Source organism: Bipolaris maydis (genome assembly GCF_028858645.1).
Source record: "Bipolaris maydis strain C4 unplaced genomic scaffold PSV08scaffold_2, whole genome shotgun sequence".
NCBI classification, from domain to species: domain Eukaryota; kingdom Fungi; phylum Ascomycota; class Dothideomycetes; order Pleosporales; family Pleosporaceae; genus Bipolaris; species Bipolaris maydis.
The window spans coordinates 3,427,628-3,440,801 of NW_027093858.1; the positions used below are offsets into that span (position 1 = coordinate 3,427,628).

Genomic DNA, 13,174 nt, shown 5'->3' on the forward strand with positions numbered 1-13,174 from the left:
TCCGAAATCGTTACTGTATCTTCATAGTCTAAATCATCACTGGGTATTACGATTAAATCTTCCTTTTTTTTGTACTGTTCCAGACAGATCTCAAATGCTGCTAACGCCGCGCAATGCTATGCAGAGAATGGGAGTACTCGCAAGGTCGTCGAAAAAGGAAATCTGGAGATTCGTGGGTGCAAATGCCCTAGTCGTCATGCTTCGAGTTGGCCCCCCCCCCCCTTTGGACCTTCGGTAGGCTTATGCCCATGATGTTATTGGTCTGCTGTTGTGGTAACTTTGGTTTTCTTAATTATGAAGACGCCCACTTCGACACCCTTGGTGGGCGCTCCATCTTGATACTCTCGTTTTGATACGCCATCAAGGACATGCTGGATAAGCGAGGCAGCGCTCATTTCACCCATGGGAAGCTTCTTGGATTTGTTGAAGTACTTCATGACGACGTCTCTCACACGAGGCTTTTCTTGTTTAATCCACCAGTCGTCTGCCCATGCTGATCTTTCTAGTAAAATTTCCTCTTTTGCGGCATGTATAACTTGGTACGCCGCTTGCTTGTCAGCCCTTATGTGCCGCTCACTCATTGCGTGACAAAATCTTCGTACTTGGATTTCCAGATGCTCATACACATCGAGGTAATTGACCGAGCCCATCTGACCTATATCTCTTCCCAGCTCCGAGTGAAGTTCGTGCACTACCGTCACAGAGCGCAATAGCGGATCGAGGATGGGTCCGAGGTACTGTCTCATGAACGTTTTTGCGCCTGTTTTTGTTGGGTAGATGAAGAGCAAAATACCATTGTCACTGGAGAGTTCGATCAAGCGATCGTACAACAAGGACCGGCCGTGGAATGTAAACATTTCAGCATATTCGTTTGTATTCGTGGGGGGGATGTATCTTTCGACGATTGATATGTTGATGCTTCCTGGGGGCACTACAGGTCTAGGGGATGGGGGCAAAAGTTTCGAGTCGAGCTGGTAGTCGGGTATGGCGACTGCACTGTCAAAGACCTTGCTGGTAAAGTACGAGTCACCTCCGACTGCAGGGCCTGGGGTTGAAGGGGGCGACTTGGGCAAGTCAAGGAGGGTATAGCGTCCAGGGAGAGCATGGAATACATTGATCCATGATGTGTGGGTCGAAGAAGCGTCGTGAATCGAAGCAATGACGTCGCCAAACACATGGCCCGCTGTAGAAGGACAAGGAAGGGCATGAGAAAGGATTCTGACAGAGTCTAGGCCTAGACATCCGGATTCGTGAACTTGCAGAGTTTAGTACAACAAAAAAAACGAGTTAAGGATGGGTAAAGAGGAAGAAGGGACCGATGACTTACTGATTGTGCTTTTGGCCATTTCGATCCATGTAGCCATTCCCTGTGCTTCGGGGAGTGGCGCGTGAGTTGGGACGATGATTTGTGCTTGGGGAGGAGCTAATTCACGAGTGGTAATGTTTGTACTGGGCGAGACACCTGGATCCGAGTGGGGAGGCGAGCCTAGTGTAGCAATACGAGGGTTCATAAAAGAACCCCAGTTGATGGTTCCTGGCTCCGAGTCCGAAGGGGGCGTGTGGGTGGAGAGAGAAGGGCCCACGCGTGCTGTTGCTGCCTTGGGACTGGTGACGGGGGTGTGAAGGAGGGCGGCCGTGGTGTGGTTGTTAGAGTTGTGAGGCAGCGGGCTGAGTGCATGGAGAGGGTCTTCTGGCTTTGATAGTGGCCCCGCGCCTAGTGGAGAGAAGGGCAGATCAGGTTGCGCCAGAATATGGTCCGGGTGGGGCGCGGCGATACCCAGGACATGGAACGATGGCAGGCGTAGATTATGCTTTGCCTTTATTGTTGGCGGAGGAAGCGAAGGGCTACTTTGAGGTAAATTGAGGGTCAGATCGACATGTGGACGATCCTCGGTGATGGGCGTGGTGAGAGGCTGGGGTAAGGCGGAAGGCAGCGGGAAGGGCTGCGGCAGGGAAGCGTCGAGAAATGAAGAAAAGGTGTCGGGAACCACGTTGTCGGAGCAGGGAGCCGCTTGTGCTGCTTCATCCGGCGTCTGTGGGATGGAGCTGGGAAGGGGTTCGTGGGGCTGGGACGGGAGTTGGGAGGGGAGAAGGGTGGTGGTGTCAGCATGGAGCTGGTCGAAGACTTGGGTCCGGGGATTGGGATCGGTCATGGCAAACGTCGATTGTGATGTTTGCAGGCGACCAAGGCGCAGCGCAGTCACGCTACCTGCCCTGGGCGGGCGGGAGAGACTGATAGACTGGCGGACGGACAGGCGCACGGAGACGTGGCTGGAGGATCTGGCGGCCAGGAACCAAAACCGCTTGACTAGCTTTTACTGCGGGGCGGCAATCAACGGGCGTGGGGAGGAAGACGACAGCAAAGACGAGGGGAGTGGGTATGGGTATTGGGGGGAGGTGAAGAGGCAGGGCGGTGCGAGGGAGCGGTTGCCAAGGCCTGGCCCAGAGTGCGACCAGGACAGGACAGCACAGCACAGCACAGCACAGCACAGCACGGCAGCGGGGAAGCAGCAGCAGCAGGATGGATGGAGGGATGGAGGGATAGCAATGGAATGGTACATGGAGGGAGCGAGAGAACGGGCGTGTAGTGGCTGACCGTGGGCCCACGGATTCAACACCCGGCGCTGGCGCTGCAGTGGATGCTAGTGCGTGTGCAGACGCCAGGGTCTCAGCAGCGGGAGTTCTAGACCCCGGCCTCGAGAGCATTCAGATGGATCAGAAATGGGCTGACCAACAGAGTCGTCTGCCCGCCCCCAAGCCCGCAGGCAGGCCAGCAGGGCTGTGGAACGGTTGGACCGGTCCTGCCTGACAACCAAGTACATGCTCCCCGGTCCATACGGCCACAGTACACCCATGCCCCATACCTGGCCATCGATGTCGGTGCGTGTCCTGGGTAGTCGACATGTACTTGGATACTTACCGTGTCTCCAACCATCCTTACATACTAAGTACGTACACGTCCCGCTCCCCTCGCTCGTGCACGGCAAGGCCCTATGTCCCTACCCGACACCAGCTAGCGCCTCTATCTGATGCATCGCACGCATGCAGCTGCAGCCCACTAACAGTCTGGACAAGAGCGCCGCATCCCTTTCGGGCCTGTTCTCGGCTGCCATGCTTGACTTTGCACACGACTGCTGGCTTTGCCATGCCAGACGCCAGATGTAAGCCCTCCGTTTGGGAAGCCAGTCTATGCGAGTCTAGACGCCTCCACTCTCCTTCTCTTTTGCTGCTGCCTAGCGCCAATTAAGCGACCCTATCCCGCCCTCTCTCTCTCCTCTTCACTCCTCTCCTCTCCTCTCCTCTCCTCTCCTCTCCTCGCCCTCCCCGTCAGCCCGGACTCCGAGCATTCAACATCACGCTGCCCTTTGCCTGCTCCATTAAGGTTCATCCCCTGTCCATACTTGAAACCGCTCCTCTTTGCTGCCGAATGTGCGGCCGATCAGTCTGCTGCGCGTCAGCCGCCAGGGCCTTGCCAAAGCCACTAGTCGACTACCACCCTGGACCTAACTACACCACTCGGCATTGGGAAAAAAAGGCGTTTGGCTCAATCGTCCCGTCATACCATGTGACAAACGGCATGCACGTCCTTACTCTACATTGCTGCTCCACGACACGTTCATTTCAATCACTACAGTTTTTTTTCCCCTCCCCAGACAACTGGCTTCTTTTCTGTTGGTTGTCTTTCAATCCATCCCCCCCCCCCCCAAGTCTGGCACTCATCACCAATTCCACAAACCCATCATCCCCCAGAACCCTAGGTATCGAACTTGCAAAACATCAGCATCTGCCCCTCCTGTTTGCTGCTCACATCACACTTACCTGCCACTTCTGCAGCCCTCTCTCCCGCGCCCCTCCCTTTGCTGCCCCGCTCGATCGACTTGCCATCTTGGGCTCATGCCGTTTTACGTACTCTTGCGCCAGGATGGGACATGCTTTTTTGTGTGCTTTGAAATGTGCCTTTTGACACTCCTTGTTGCAGTAGGCTACGCTGTGGCATTTTATGCACTGCTTGAGTGAGTCTGCCGATTTGCCGCATTGACCACACGCTGCTGCTGGTGACACTTGATGACTTGCTGAAGCCGCCGACTCTGCCTGCGTCTCGCTCGACTCTGCTGCCGTCGTGTTTGATGCCTGTGGCTGTGTGTCAGATGCATCATTCGTGCTGGCGCTAGGTTCTGCCATCATGTATGCCAGACGGAGTGGGAATGCTGGACAAAAATATTTGGTTTGCTACGAGAGATTCTCGGGTCAATGTGCGACTTTGCACTGCGGGACTGTCAAAGTTCGATGATCGGTATTTGACTTGCAGGGATCTGCCGTTGGCGAGCCCGCTAGTCCCATCTGGCATTAGCCCTTCCGGTCCCATTTTCTACGTGCTAAAAGTTTGCAAATACTAGGCATGGCTGCCCATTGCATGCAGCCAGCAATGCAGAGATCACAGTGCATGATATCCACCCCAAGAAATTGCAAGCGTATTGAAGCAAGGATACCAGCATCGGAAAAACAATTTCCTCATCTCCTGCTCGTATCGAAAAGTATACCCCTGCCAACGTTTCAGCCACAATGCCAGTATCAACAAACATACGCGTTTCCCAAGCCACAATCAAACGTAATTCCTTCAGCCTTTGCTTGCCGGCTTCCGATCCAGTTGGCTGCATCTTAGGTGCTCAAATAGAAGAGTGGACGCCTAAAAGCGCACTGCAACGGGCCGAGCAGATGCTATATCCGGCCACTACTGCACGGCGGACATTATACATGAGCTGAAATGCCAGTACGATACATGTGCATGCTACGCTACAGAAACCTGTGGCCGAATTCACCATCTTGTGCAGGTCTACTTGGCAGGCTTTGTCCCAAATACTCCGCGCAGCACCCTCGTAGCCAAGACCTTGTCCATGTTACTACCTCGAATCGGCCCGTTGTTCTTCCATTTGGTAAACCCCTAGTAATGCCAATACCTGGCAACGGCATGCACATGTTGTGTGACAACCAGAATGCAACTATTCGTGCAGCTACATGGAAGGCTCCGATTTAGTCAATCAAGCGGGTTGCATTCCTGTTGGTCAATGGCGGTGAGATTAGACTTTTTTTAAAAAAAAAATGTATGGAGAAGCAGCATGCCCGGAGATTTCCCGAGAAATTCTCCATTTTGAGTTCAAATCCACGGAACAGACATGTGAAAGATGTGTTTGAGCTGTTTGTCCAACCTTGGACTTCGGACTTCGCTACAAGCAAATGCTTGGATAAAGTGTTTGTCCGGACATGGCGGGCGCCACACTCCCTATCGCTACGCAAAGTCCGATACCGTGAGACCACGACATCGCAACATCAACAAGGTTAACAATTTGTTTTGCTTTCACGAATAGATAACCAGATTCAACGAAAAAAAAAGGATAGCGAGATACGGTTCAAATACAATCATCATGTCAAGGTAAACTACTATACCTTTGACCTCCATGTCTCGAGCAACAAGGGCAATAATTACTTGACAATTAGAATATCCCACAGAAACGTTGATAAACAAATACCCAGCGGCATACACGTAAACTACCGCCACCCCGAAAAGCCACTTCCGCCATGCTCCCCAGTGAAACCCCCCATTGCACCAGACTTCACCAGCAATCTCTCCACAAAATCACAACAACGGAGATTGCAAGTCCCCCCTAAAAGGAACACGGTGTTGCAATGCAACCTGTAATTGGAGACAAAGATCCGTCTCAAGCAGCCACATACCACACCTCCCTCACCCTCCTCTTCACCACCACAACACATGTACACGCGTCTTTCTTCTTCATCCCAATAACCCAGCCATATTTAACACCACCTCCTCCAACCCACCCCAGCACCACCACCACCTCTCCAAACACCATCTCATCAAGCAACGAAAACAAAAATCTTTACAACCAAACCATGTTTCTCCGCGCCCACCTCTTCCTCCTCCCCACCCTCCCCCTCACCCTCGCCCTCGTCGCCCCCGCACCCCGTCACCCACCCTCCCCGCACCTCCACAGCCCAGGCGACTGCAAGCCCACGACCACAGTGACCAAAACCGTCACCGTTACCGTGCCCATCTACGCGCCGACGGGCAATATCTCAGTGACGTTTCCGAATACGACTGTTGCGAGTACGAGCACAAGCGGAGGGTTGGATCCTATTACGTTGATTACACTGTCGAGTGCAACGAGTGAGGGGGCGACGGCAACGATGACGGATGGGGGATTGGATCCTGTTACCTTGATTACTTTGCCTACTGCTACGGCTACGGCTACGTCTGTTGGTGGGTCTGTGGGAGATGGAGGGGATGCAGGGGCGGCGCCGACGCCGAATGATATTGCACCCGTTACGTTGATTGATATTAGTACTGCGGTACCTATTTAACTGGGAGGGGGGGGGGGGGAGGGGTAATGGGGAGGATAGAAGTAGTGTGTTGTAGGGACGAGAAAAAAAAAACATCTGTTGAAATAAATTTCTTTTGAATCTTTTCTTGATATACATGAGGAGAGGCTCAATGACATGTTTCGTATAGCTCTGCGGGATCCAAGCGCATCGACGTACTGACTTTGCTGCTTCGTCTCACGTGTTTGCGTCCTATCGGCCTAAAGTTTGAAGTTAGCATTTTTCTTCCCTTGTTCATCCCATTCATCCACCACTCAAGTACACTCACCCCCCCCACGGGTTAGAATAAGAAAGAGAGAAATAAAAACTCACGCATCCCCAACAACCTTCCTCATAACCAAACTATCCACCCACTCCCCCTTAATCATCTCCTTCTCCTTAGTCAAGCTATGCCTCTCAAACCCCAACCGCTCCGCCAACTTCCAACTCGCCTCATTCCTCGGATCGCATTCAATCTCCATCTCGACCTTGCCCACATCCTGAATCCTCTCCTTAATCGCCGCGATAAACGCCGTCATGGCCTCGGTCGCAAAACCTTTGCCCTGGTACTCGGGTAGGAAAGAAAACCACAAGTCGGCGTGGGTAACGGGCTTGATGCTGGATTCGCCGGGAAGCTTGTCCGAGTTGGCCTGTGACGTCTTTGCGCCCACGCGCCCGATGAAGGTGGCCGTGTCGAGGGTTTCGACTGCAAGCTCGTAGATGGTGCGTGGCACATCGTTGTGGTTGCGGATGTTCTGCAGCACCAGCTCGCGGGCTTGCTGGGAGGTTCGCGGTGGCCAGGATTGGTAGCGGGCGTTTGCCTCGCTGGATTCGAGCGCGTAGTAGCCTGCTATGTCTTGTGTGACGAATTCGCGGAGGAGCAAGCGGCCTGTTTTGATTGCGCCGAAGCGTTCGCCTTTGAGGTTTTGGCGGGCAATCGAGGCAAGTTCGTCTTTTGTGAAGGATTGCGAGGCTGAGAGGATTTTTTGGATTACCGTGCTTTTGGCGTAGACGTAGTCGACAATGTTGGTCGAGGTGGCGGCGAGTTCGAGTTTGACGCGGGCATACTCGTCTCGCAGCTCGCTGTTTGTGCGCAGCGTGTCTCGGAGGTTGAGGTGGTTGCGGGTTTGGACGGCGCCGTCTACACATACGTAGATGTTGTGGGGGATGGGCTGGTTGGGGTCTTTGAAGGCATGGCGGTCGATGACTCCGAGTTCTCCTAGGTGGTCCAACTTGCCCTTTGTGGTCAGAGCATCAATAGCTGACTGCAAGTTATCGCGAGAGACAACCACGTCAACATCGATAATGGGTTTGGCAGCTAGTCCTGGCACTGATGTGCTACCCACGTGCTCGATTGAGAGGTAGTCGACGTCTCGCAGGTGATTCTCCAACTCTGCCTTTATTTTTTCGAACTGCTTGGGCCATTCCTCGTTGTACTGGTCGACAGTGACAGACATAGTTTTGGGGCTTGGAAAAAGGCAGTAGAGCTGGAAGAGAGGAGTCAAGGGCTAGATGTGTAGATGTGGGCTGTGCAGAGGAATGGGTGAGCTAGGCAACATCATTGGCTGGAACCCGTACACCCACCCGGGTGCGCCCGCGATGCACAAACCAGAGCAGCGGTGCAAGCGGGACATGTAGGAAAAAAAAAGGGCGGCAGGTGTGCAGCCATGAGTGCAACTGCAGTGTTGAAGCCATACAGGCAGCCAAGAGGGCATGTGCACACGTCGGGATGCATTGCGGAGATAGCGGCAACAGTTCCGAACCACTTGATTAGATTGCGATCCAATGCTCCCCAACTCTCCGACTCTAATCATACTGCTCAATCTTGATCACTGGGATGTCTGCATATGCCGGCGGCGCATGGCAGCCCAACAACCAAGACTCGGCGGCTGAATCCTGTATCTGCTGCCTGAGCTGCCAAATGCAACGTGCCACAAGAATGCTAGCCGCAAGTAGCAGCGACAGAGGGAGCAGCATATTGCTTTGTGAAGAGCCAGACCAAAGCGCGCCTAGTTTGCCAATAGCCACATTCCACGTCCTTGCCCATGTGCCAAATTTGCCATAGTCGTCCCACTCGTTCGGGTCAAAGGCGGTTCGTATCATAGCCAGCCTGCCGCACTTCATCCTGGGCGGCTGAACACGGTCCTTTTCTCCAACGACTTGTACACTTGCAATCGAAAGGGCATGGTCGCACCCTTTTTGGCCTGGGGTCTCTGGACGACTGTGTTGCTCACGCAGCAGCACCTGTAAGACTGTATGGCCCAATTGGAATGGTGCAGCCTCCTCTCCCCAGGCAAGACCAGTCACATTGAACTGGAGCCATACCTCTCCGTCTCCTTCGGCTCGGAACACAGTGTGTTCATACTGCAGTGGAAACCTGATTCTCTTAGACATGCCCTCCTTGGCTTGCTCATTTGCTTCGTCTTCAGCGAGATCTGTCGGCACCTGCACGGCACTAATGCGCAGAGGTAACGGATCAAGAGGAAAGACGCGCTCATCATTGAGAAGCAGAGCAGACCCCGACTTGTCAATGGCAAGTGTCAACATCTGTAGTATTGTCAGCGCGGCTCGCCCATGCGCCGCGACAAGATGTGCTCACCAAGGAGTTTTGAGGAGGCGGATGGATCCATTCTGCTGCATGAGGAGTCTTCAATACGCCAAAAGGACATCCGGCACATCCATACTTGACTGCATAGGTCTTGTTCGCGTCGATCACGGTGATTAATGGGGCCGTTTCCTCGACAGCCGGAACATGGATCTCTTCAACCTTGTGTTCGAGAGACGACGACGCGGTGACAACAGCCGCAATACCAAAAAGAGCAAAGAAACGCATGATTACATGAAACGAGTGTGAACAAAGAAAACTAATGAGAGACTGAGGGTCAAGTAAGAGAGTAGAGGAGATATTGTTTAAAGGGGAAAGAGAGAGAGAGACTGCCCAAGATGGCGGAGAGATGACGCGTGCGGATGCCTCGGTCAACGGCACGCTAGCGCAGGGACCGTCAACGTGGGGATTGTCAATTCTAGATTCATGGCGATCATTCATCCCCGGACTCTTGGTCACGAACAGGCAAAATCCATGGCGGACGGCATTGTGCCTGAGATTGCTACACAATTTGCCAAGATACCACAAGTTTCATTCGTGGTTGGCAAAGGTAAAAGAAACGTTGAGCACGTGAATGACTTGTTGCTGTAAGAGTACTTGCAAATATGCATGTGATGACCGAACGCGTGGGCTTGCTATTTTTAGACTGGAGTAGTTCATTGAGTTATACAAGGTCTGAGTTCATATGTTATCATTAAGTGCATGGTTATGCAGTCTATCTGCCCGCAACACGGCAGGACCCGTCATCATTTCAATAGCCAAGAAAATAAGGGTCACTGCTCATGCAGCCATTTGTGCCTGCGCAAGGCCTGTCATCCCGAGATTCTTCGCTTGTATATGGAGAAGATGGATGAAACGGAATATCCATAAGATGTACCATGGCGGGTCAGTCCCATCATCTCCTGTAGCTTGACTGGTTGCGACTTCTTGGTCGCACATCGTCTTTGGTCGGGCGCTGAGGTTAGAATAGATGAATGGAAAGCAGAGCGTGATTTTCACTCCTCTTCGCTTTCTTCACTACTATCTCCACCTTCCAGTCCTCTCCTCATCAACTCTTCTAGATCGTCTTCGTCATCATCGGCGGGAATTTCTGCAATTGCGCCGTGTTTGTGGTCGTGACTGGTCGTATCTGGCTGTACAGGAGGTCCAATATCCATGGGCTCGACGTCTCTGTCATTGTACTCGTACTCTTCTGCATCCTCTTCTTCCTCATCGTCATCGTCGCCTTCAGCATCATCACCGCCCAAATCACCAAAGTCAATCTCATCCTGTGTGTTCCGGTTGCGTGCGTGTGGGTTAGGAGAGCCCTCTACGTCGCTGTTGGCTGCGCTGGCAAGAGATATGGGGCCATTGGATGGCGAACGCATATATCCAGCACCAAGGTTGTGGCCCAGACTGCGAGCTGCCAATGCGCCGTTCTTGCGCCGTGGTGGGCGCGCATCGGGTACTTCGATTTCGAGACCGCCGTCGTCATCTGATTCATCCTCTGCCTCATCTTGGTCGTGGTGGTGCCGCTGGTTTTGTTCAGGCGCCAGGGATGGGGGCGCTGGCGAGGATGCAATTTCGCCGTCGGACTCGTCGGATGAGTGTATCACCTCGGCAGATTTGATCTTGGAGGCGGGTGGTGCGGTGGATTTGCCCTTTGGCTTGGCGGCAGGTTCTGTTGCTGTACGTTGAAGACGGACGGCCGGTGGTGGCTGAGCCTTTTTGGGCTTCACCATAGGGTTTGTGGTCGTAGTCTTGCGCTTCTTGGGCGCAGCAGCTGCAGCGGGCTTCCGCACGGGAGCAGCAGCGGGGGGCGCGCGAGCCCCAAATTGCGGTGTATGAGCCGCGCTGCCTGTGCCGGCTCGGTGCTCTGGCGATGATGCATAGCGGTAGTCGGACTCGTCCCCTCTCTTCGCCTTTTCCTTGCTCAAAAAGTGCCTGAAATCATAGGGGTTGTCGGGGTCAGGATCACCTCCCTCGTCGTCTGCAGCCGCCTCGCCAAACAAGTCGTCGTCCTGGTCTTTGTCTTGCGCATCATCCTTGAGTTTCTTGGGATATATTTTGGCGTGCTGTGACGATATGTCTTTGCCGTTCCTTGTGGCAAGATTGAAGGTGTAGCTACTCGAGAGCGGCTCTAGGGTTGCTTGCTGGCTGGCGGGATCCAAGATGAGGACGTATGACTTCTTTGGCTGTGACTTTTGCCCCGTGAAGGTGAAGACATCCTGGTCGCCAGATTCGCTCGTGTCATCGATGCGCAGGCTACAGGTGTTTGTCGATGAAGGGGCCGAGAGTGTCGTAGAACGATTGTCGGATGTCTGTGAAGGCTTGTGATTGTCTGCGTAGGGCGTAAGTCAGCAAGCGCCATGACACGCGTGTGCATTTCAGGTGGAGGGCTAACATTTTACACTGCTGTACTCGACCGCATCATCGTTGTTCCGTATGCGGTCGCTGAGATGGAGGGTGAAGTGCGCCTTCTTGTGAGGCTCGATGCGGCTCTCTACCACGGGAGACGCCATTCCCGCGGCCGTCGTTGTCGGGTGACAAGTCTGCTGGTTGCAACGACGAAAAAGCAAGACAGAGTATGTGTGTACACACACCAGAGAAGTCACACTCTCCAGACGCGTAGGGTCATGAAAGAAGCATCGTTTGCTGGGTAGTATGGATGGCGCGCCGTGTTGCACATGGCCAGTCCGGCCGGGCTGGATTGGATTGGAGGCTCCGCCTGCCGGCCTCCCGCCGCTAGTCAGGCACCCAACTCCACACGACTAGCAGTTCCAGCCCGCAACCGTCTCCGCTTTGCCATGTCCCTCTTCCATGGCGGTATTTGTAAGGCCTCCAGTCGATTCGAATCTCTTGATATGTGCATCTATTATACATGCACGGTCCAAACCACCCGGTGCGTGTAGTCGTGTGTCCCCGCTCTATAGCGCCGTCGTGACGGCTGGTTGCGTGCTGCCAATATACACGCCTTGCTCAAACATATTGGCCCAGCCACCGTAATCCTACTCGCTGCTCACCAGGCAATTTGCAAAACCATTGAAAATGTCCAAAGACAGTTCACCGCCATGACACGCACTTGTTCCAATCTGCAAAGTAACATTGGTGTTGCAGTTGATTCTTGAAGCGAGCATTATCATCCGCGTGATATGGTATTGGTAACAGCATTTTTCCAGTAAGATTCGATTTCATGACCAAATCGCTTGAAAAGACCTTACGCCTACACAATGGCATCAAGATTTGTGGCAGGGCGGTACCGCTGTCGGTTTGATGTATAAGATGACCACAAGGAGACATAAACCCAACCAGTCTGTGACTGTCGACTCTACCAAGGCAAATCCATTGTGTTCCGTCTTCAATAGTATTGCTTGTGGAGCCATTCACATTCAACTGCGCTTGCCTCGCACATCTTCTCTAAGATGCGTTTTATCATCCCCACGCTTCTTGCACTGGCAAGCTCAGCCACTGCTGCTGGTATCGCAGTTGTTCTCAACAATTCTCGGAAGCCAGTACACGTCTGGTCGGTTGGCAGTTCGGTCGGCACTCGTCATGATATCAAAGCTGGTCAGTGATTGCCTGGTCAGTGTCAATATTTCTCTCTTGGCTAACAGCCACAGGGGGCATCTATTGGGAGGAAATGCGCCGCGACGAGAAAACAGGAGGGATTGCCATCAAAGTCACAGAAAGTGCAGACGGCCTCTATTCTGGCGCTCCCCAGCAAGTCTTTGCATACAACGTGGACAATGACACAGTCTGGTACGATTTGAGTACAGTGTTTGGTGATCCGTTTGCCGGCTACCGACTGCAGGTTACAGGTGACAATGGAGGATCCATTCTGTGGCCAAAGGGAACTCATCCAGGAGGGAGCCAGCTCAAATCAGCCCCGAGTGAAGGGAACATCTTCTTCTCCATTGATCCAGCTGTTTAAGGCAGTGAAAGCCACTGGGTGGCTCAAGCGTTGCATCTCTACGCGCCGTGACCGGCGCCTCACAATTCAAAAAGTTACTTCTAATTTTCCGTGATCTTCTTGCATGATGCTGTTTCAAGCCATGTCATCTCCCTAGAGGGAACCGACTGTGTTGTGCCATAGCAGTCAGACCGCCAACCGCCGACAGGGCGGCAGATCACTGCTTATAAGGGCATAATAACCGGAGAGACACGTGGAATTCGGTGCTTTTCGCCTGAATCAGTATCCACCTGGAAGACCCAACA

The 13,174-nt window shown here is 53.2% G+C and overlaps 4 protein-coding genes across 4 annotated transcripts; 2 read left to right on the top strand and 2 right to left on the bottom strand.

Annotated features, from left to right (window-relative positions):
- Window positions 1-217: 217 nt before the first annotated feature.
- Window positions 218-4,234, bottom strand: PSV08DRAFT_216990 (uncharacterized protein). Its single transcript, XM_014224851.2, has 4 exons — window positions 3,820-4,234; window positions 3,004-3,210; window positions 1,328-2,303; window positions 218-1,255 (listed from the first exon to the last, which is right to left on the bottom strand). The coding sequence occupies exons 1-4, from the start codon at window positions 4,183-4,185 to the stop codon at window positions 255-257; spliced, it is 2,550 nt and encodes an 849-aa protein (XP_014080326.1). The 5' UTR covers window positions 4,186-4,234; the 3' UTR covers window positions 218-254.
- Window positions 4,235-5,910: 1,676 nt separating this feature from the next.
- On the top strand, window positions 5,911-6,378 carry PSV08DRAFT_385167 (uncharacterized protein; the record flags this gene model as incomplete). Its single annotated transcript, XM_014224852.1, has 1 exon — window positions 5,911-6,378. One exon carries the CDS (start codon window positions 5,911-5,913, stop codon window positions 6,376-6,378), a length of 468 nt encoding a protein of 155 aa, XP_014080327.1.
- Window positions 6,379-6,704: 326 nt separating this feature from the next.
- Window positions 6,705-11,481, bottom strand: PSV08DRAFT_368646 (arabinogalactan endo-1,4-beta-galactosidase; the record flags this gene model as incomplete). The annotated part of the gene is made up of 5 exons (XM_014224854.2): window positions 6,705-7,842; window positions 8,192-8,922; window positions 8,975-9,239; window positions 9,980-11,300; window positions 11,364-11,481. The coding sequence occupies 5 exons, from the start codon at window positions 11,479-11,481 to the stop codon at window positions 6,705-6,707; spliced, it is 3,573 nt and encodes a 1,190-aa protein (XP_014080329.2).
- Window positions 11,482-12,324: 843 nt separating this feature from the next.
- Window positions 12,325-12,890, top strand: PSV08DRAFT_359541 (uncharacterized protein; the record flags this gene model as incomplete). The annotated part of the gene is made up of 2 exons (XM_014224856.1): window positions 12,325-12,526; window positions 12,580-12,890. Exons 1-2 carry the CDS (start codon window positions 12,382-12,384, stop codon window positions 12,888-12,890), a joined length of 456 nt encoding a protein of 151 aa, XP_014080331.1. The 5' UTR covers window positions 12,325-12,381.
- Between the last annotated feature and the right edge of the window lie 284 nt (window positions 12,891-13,174).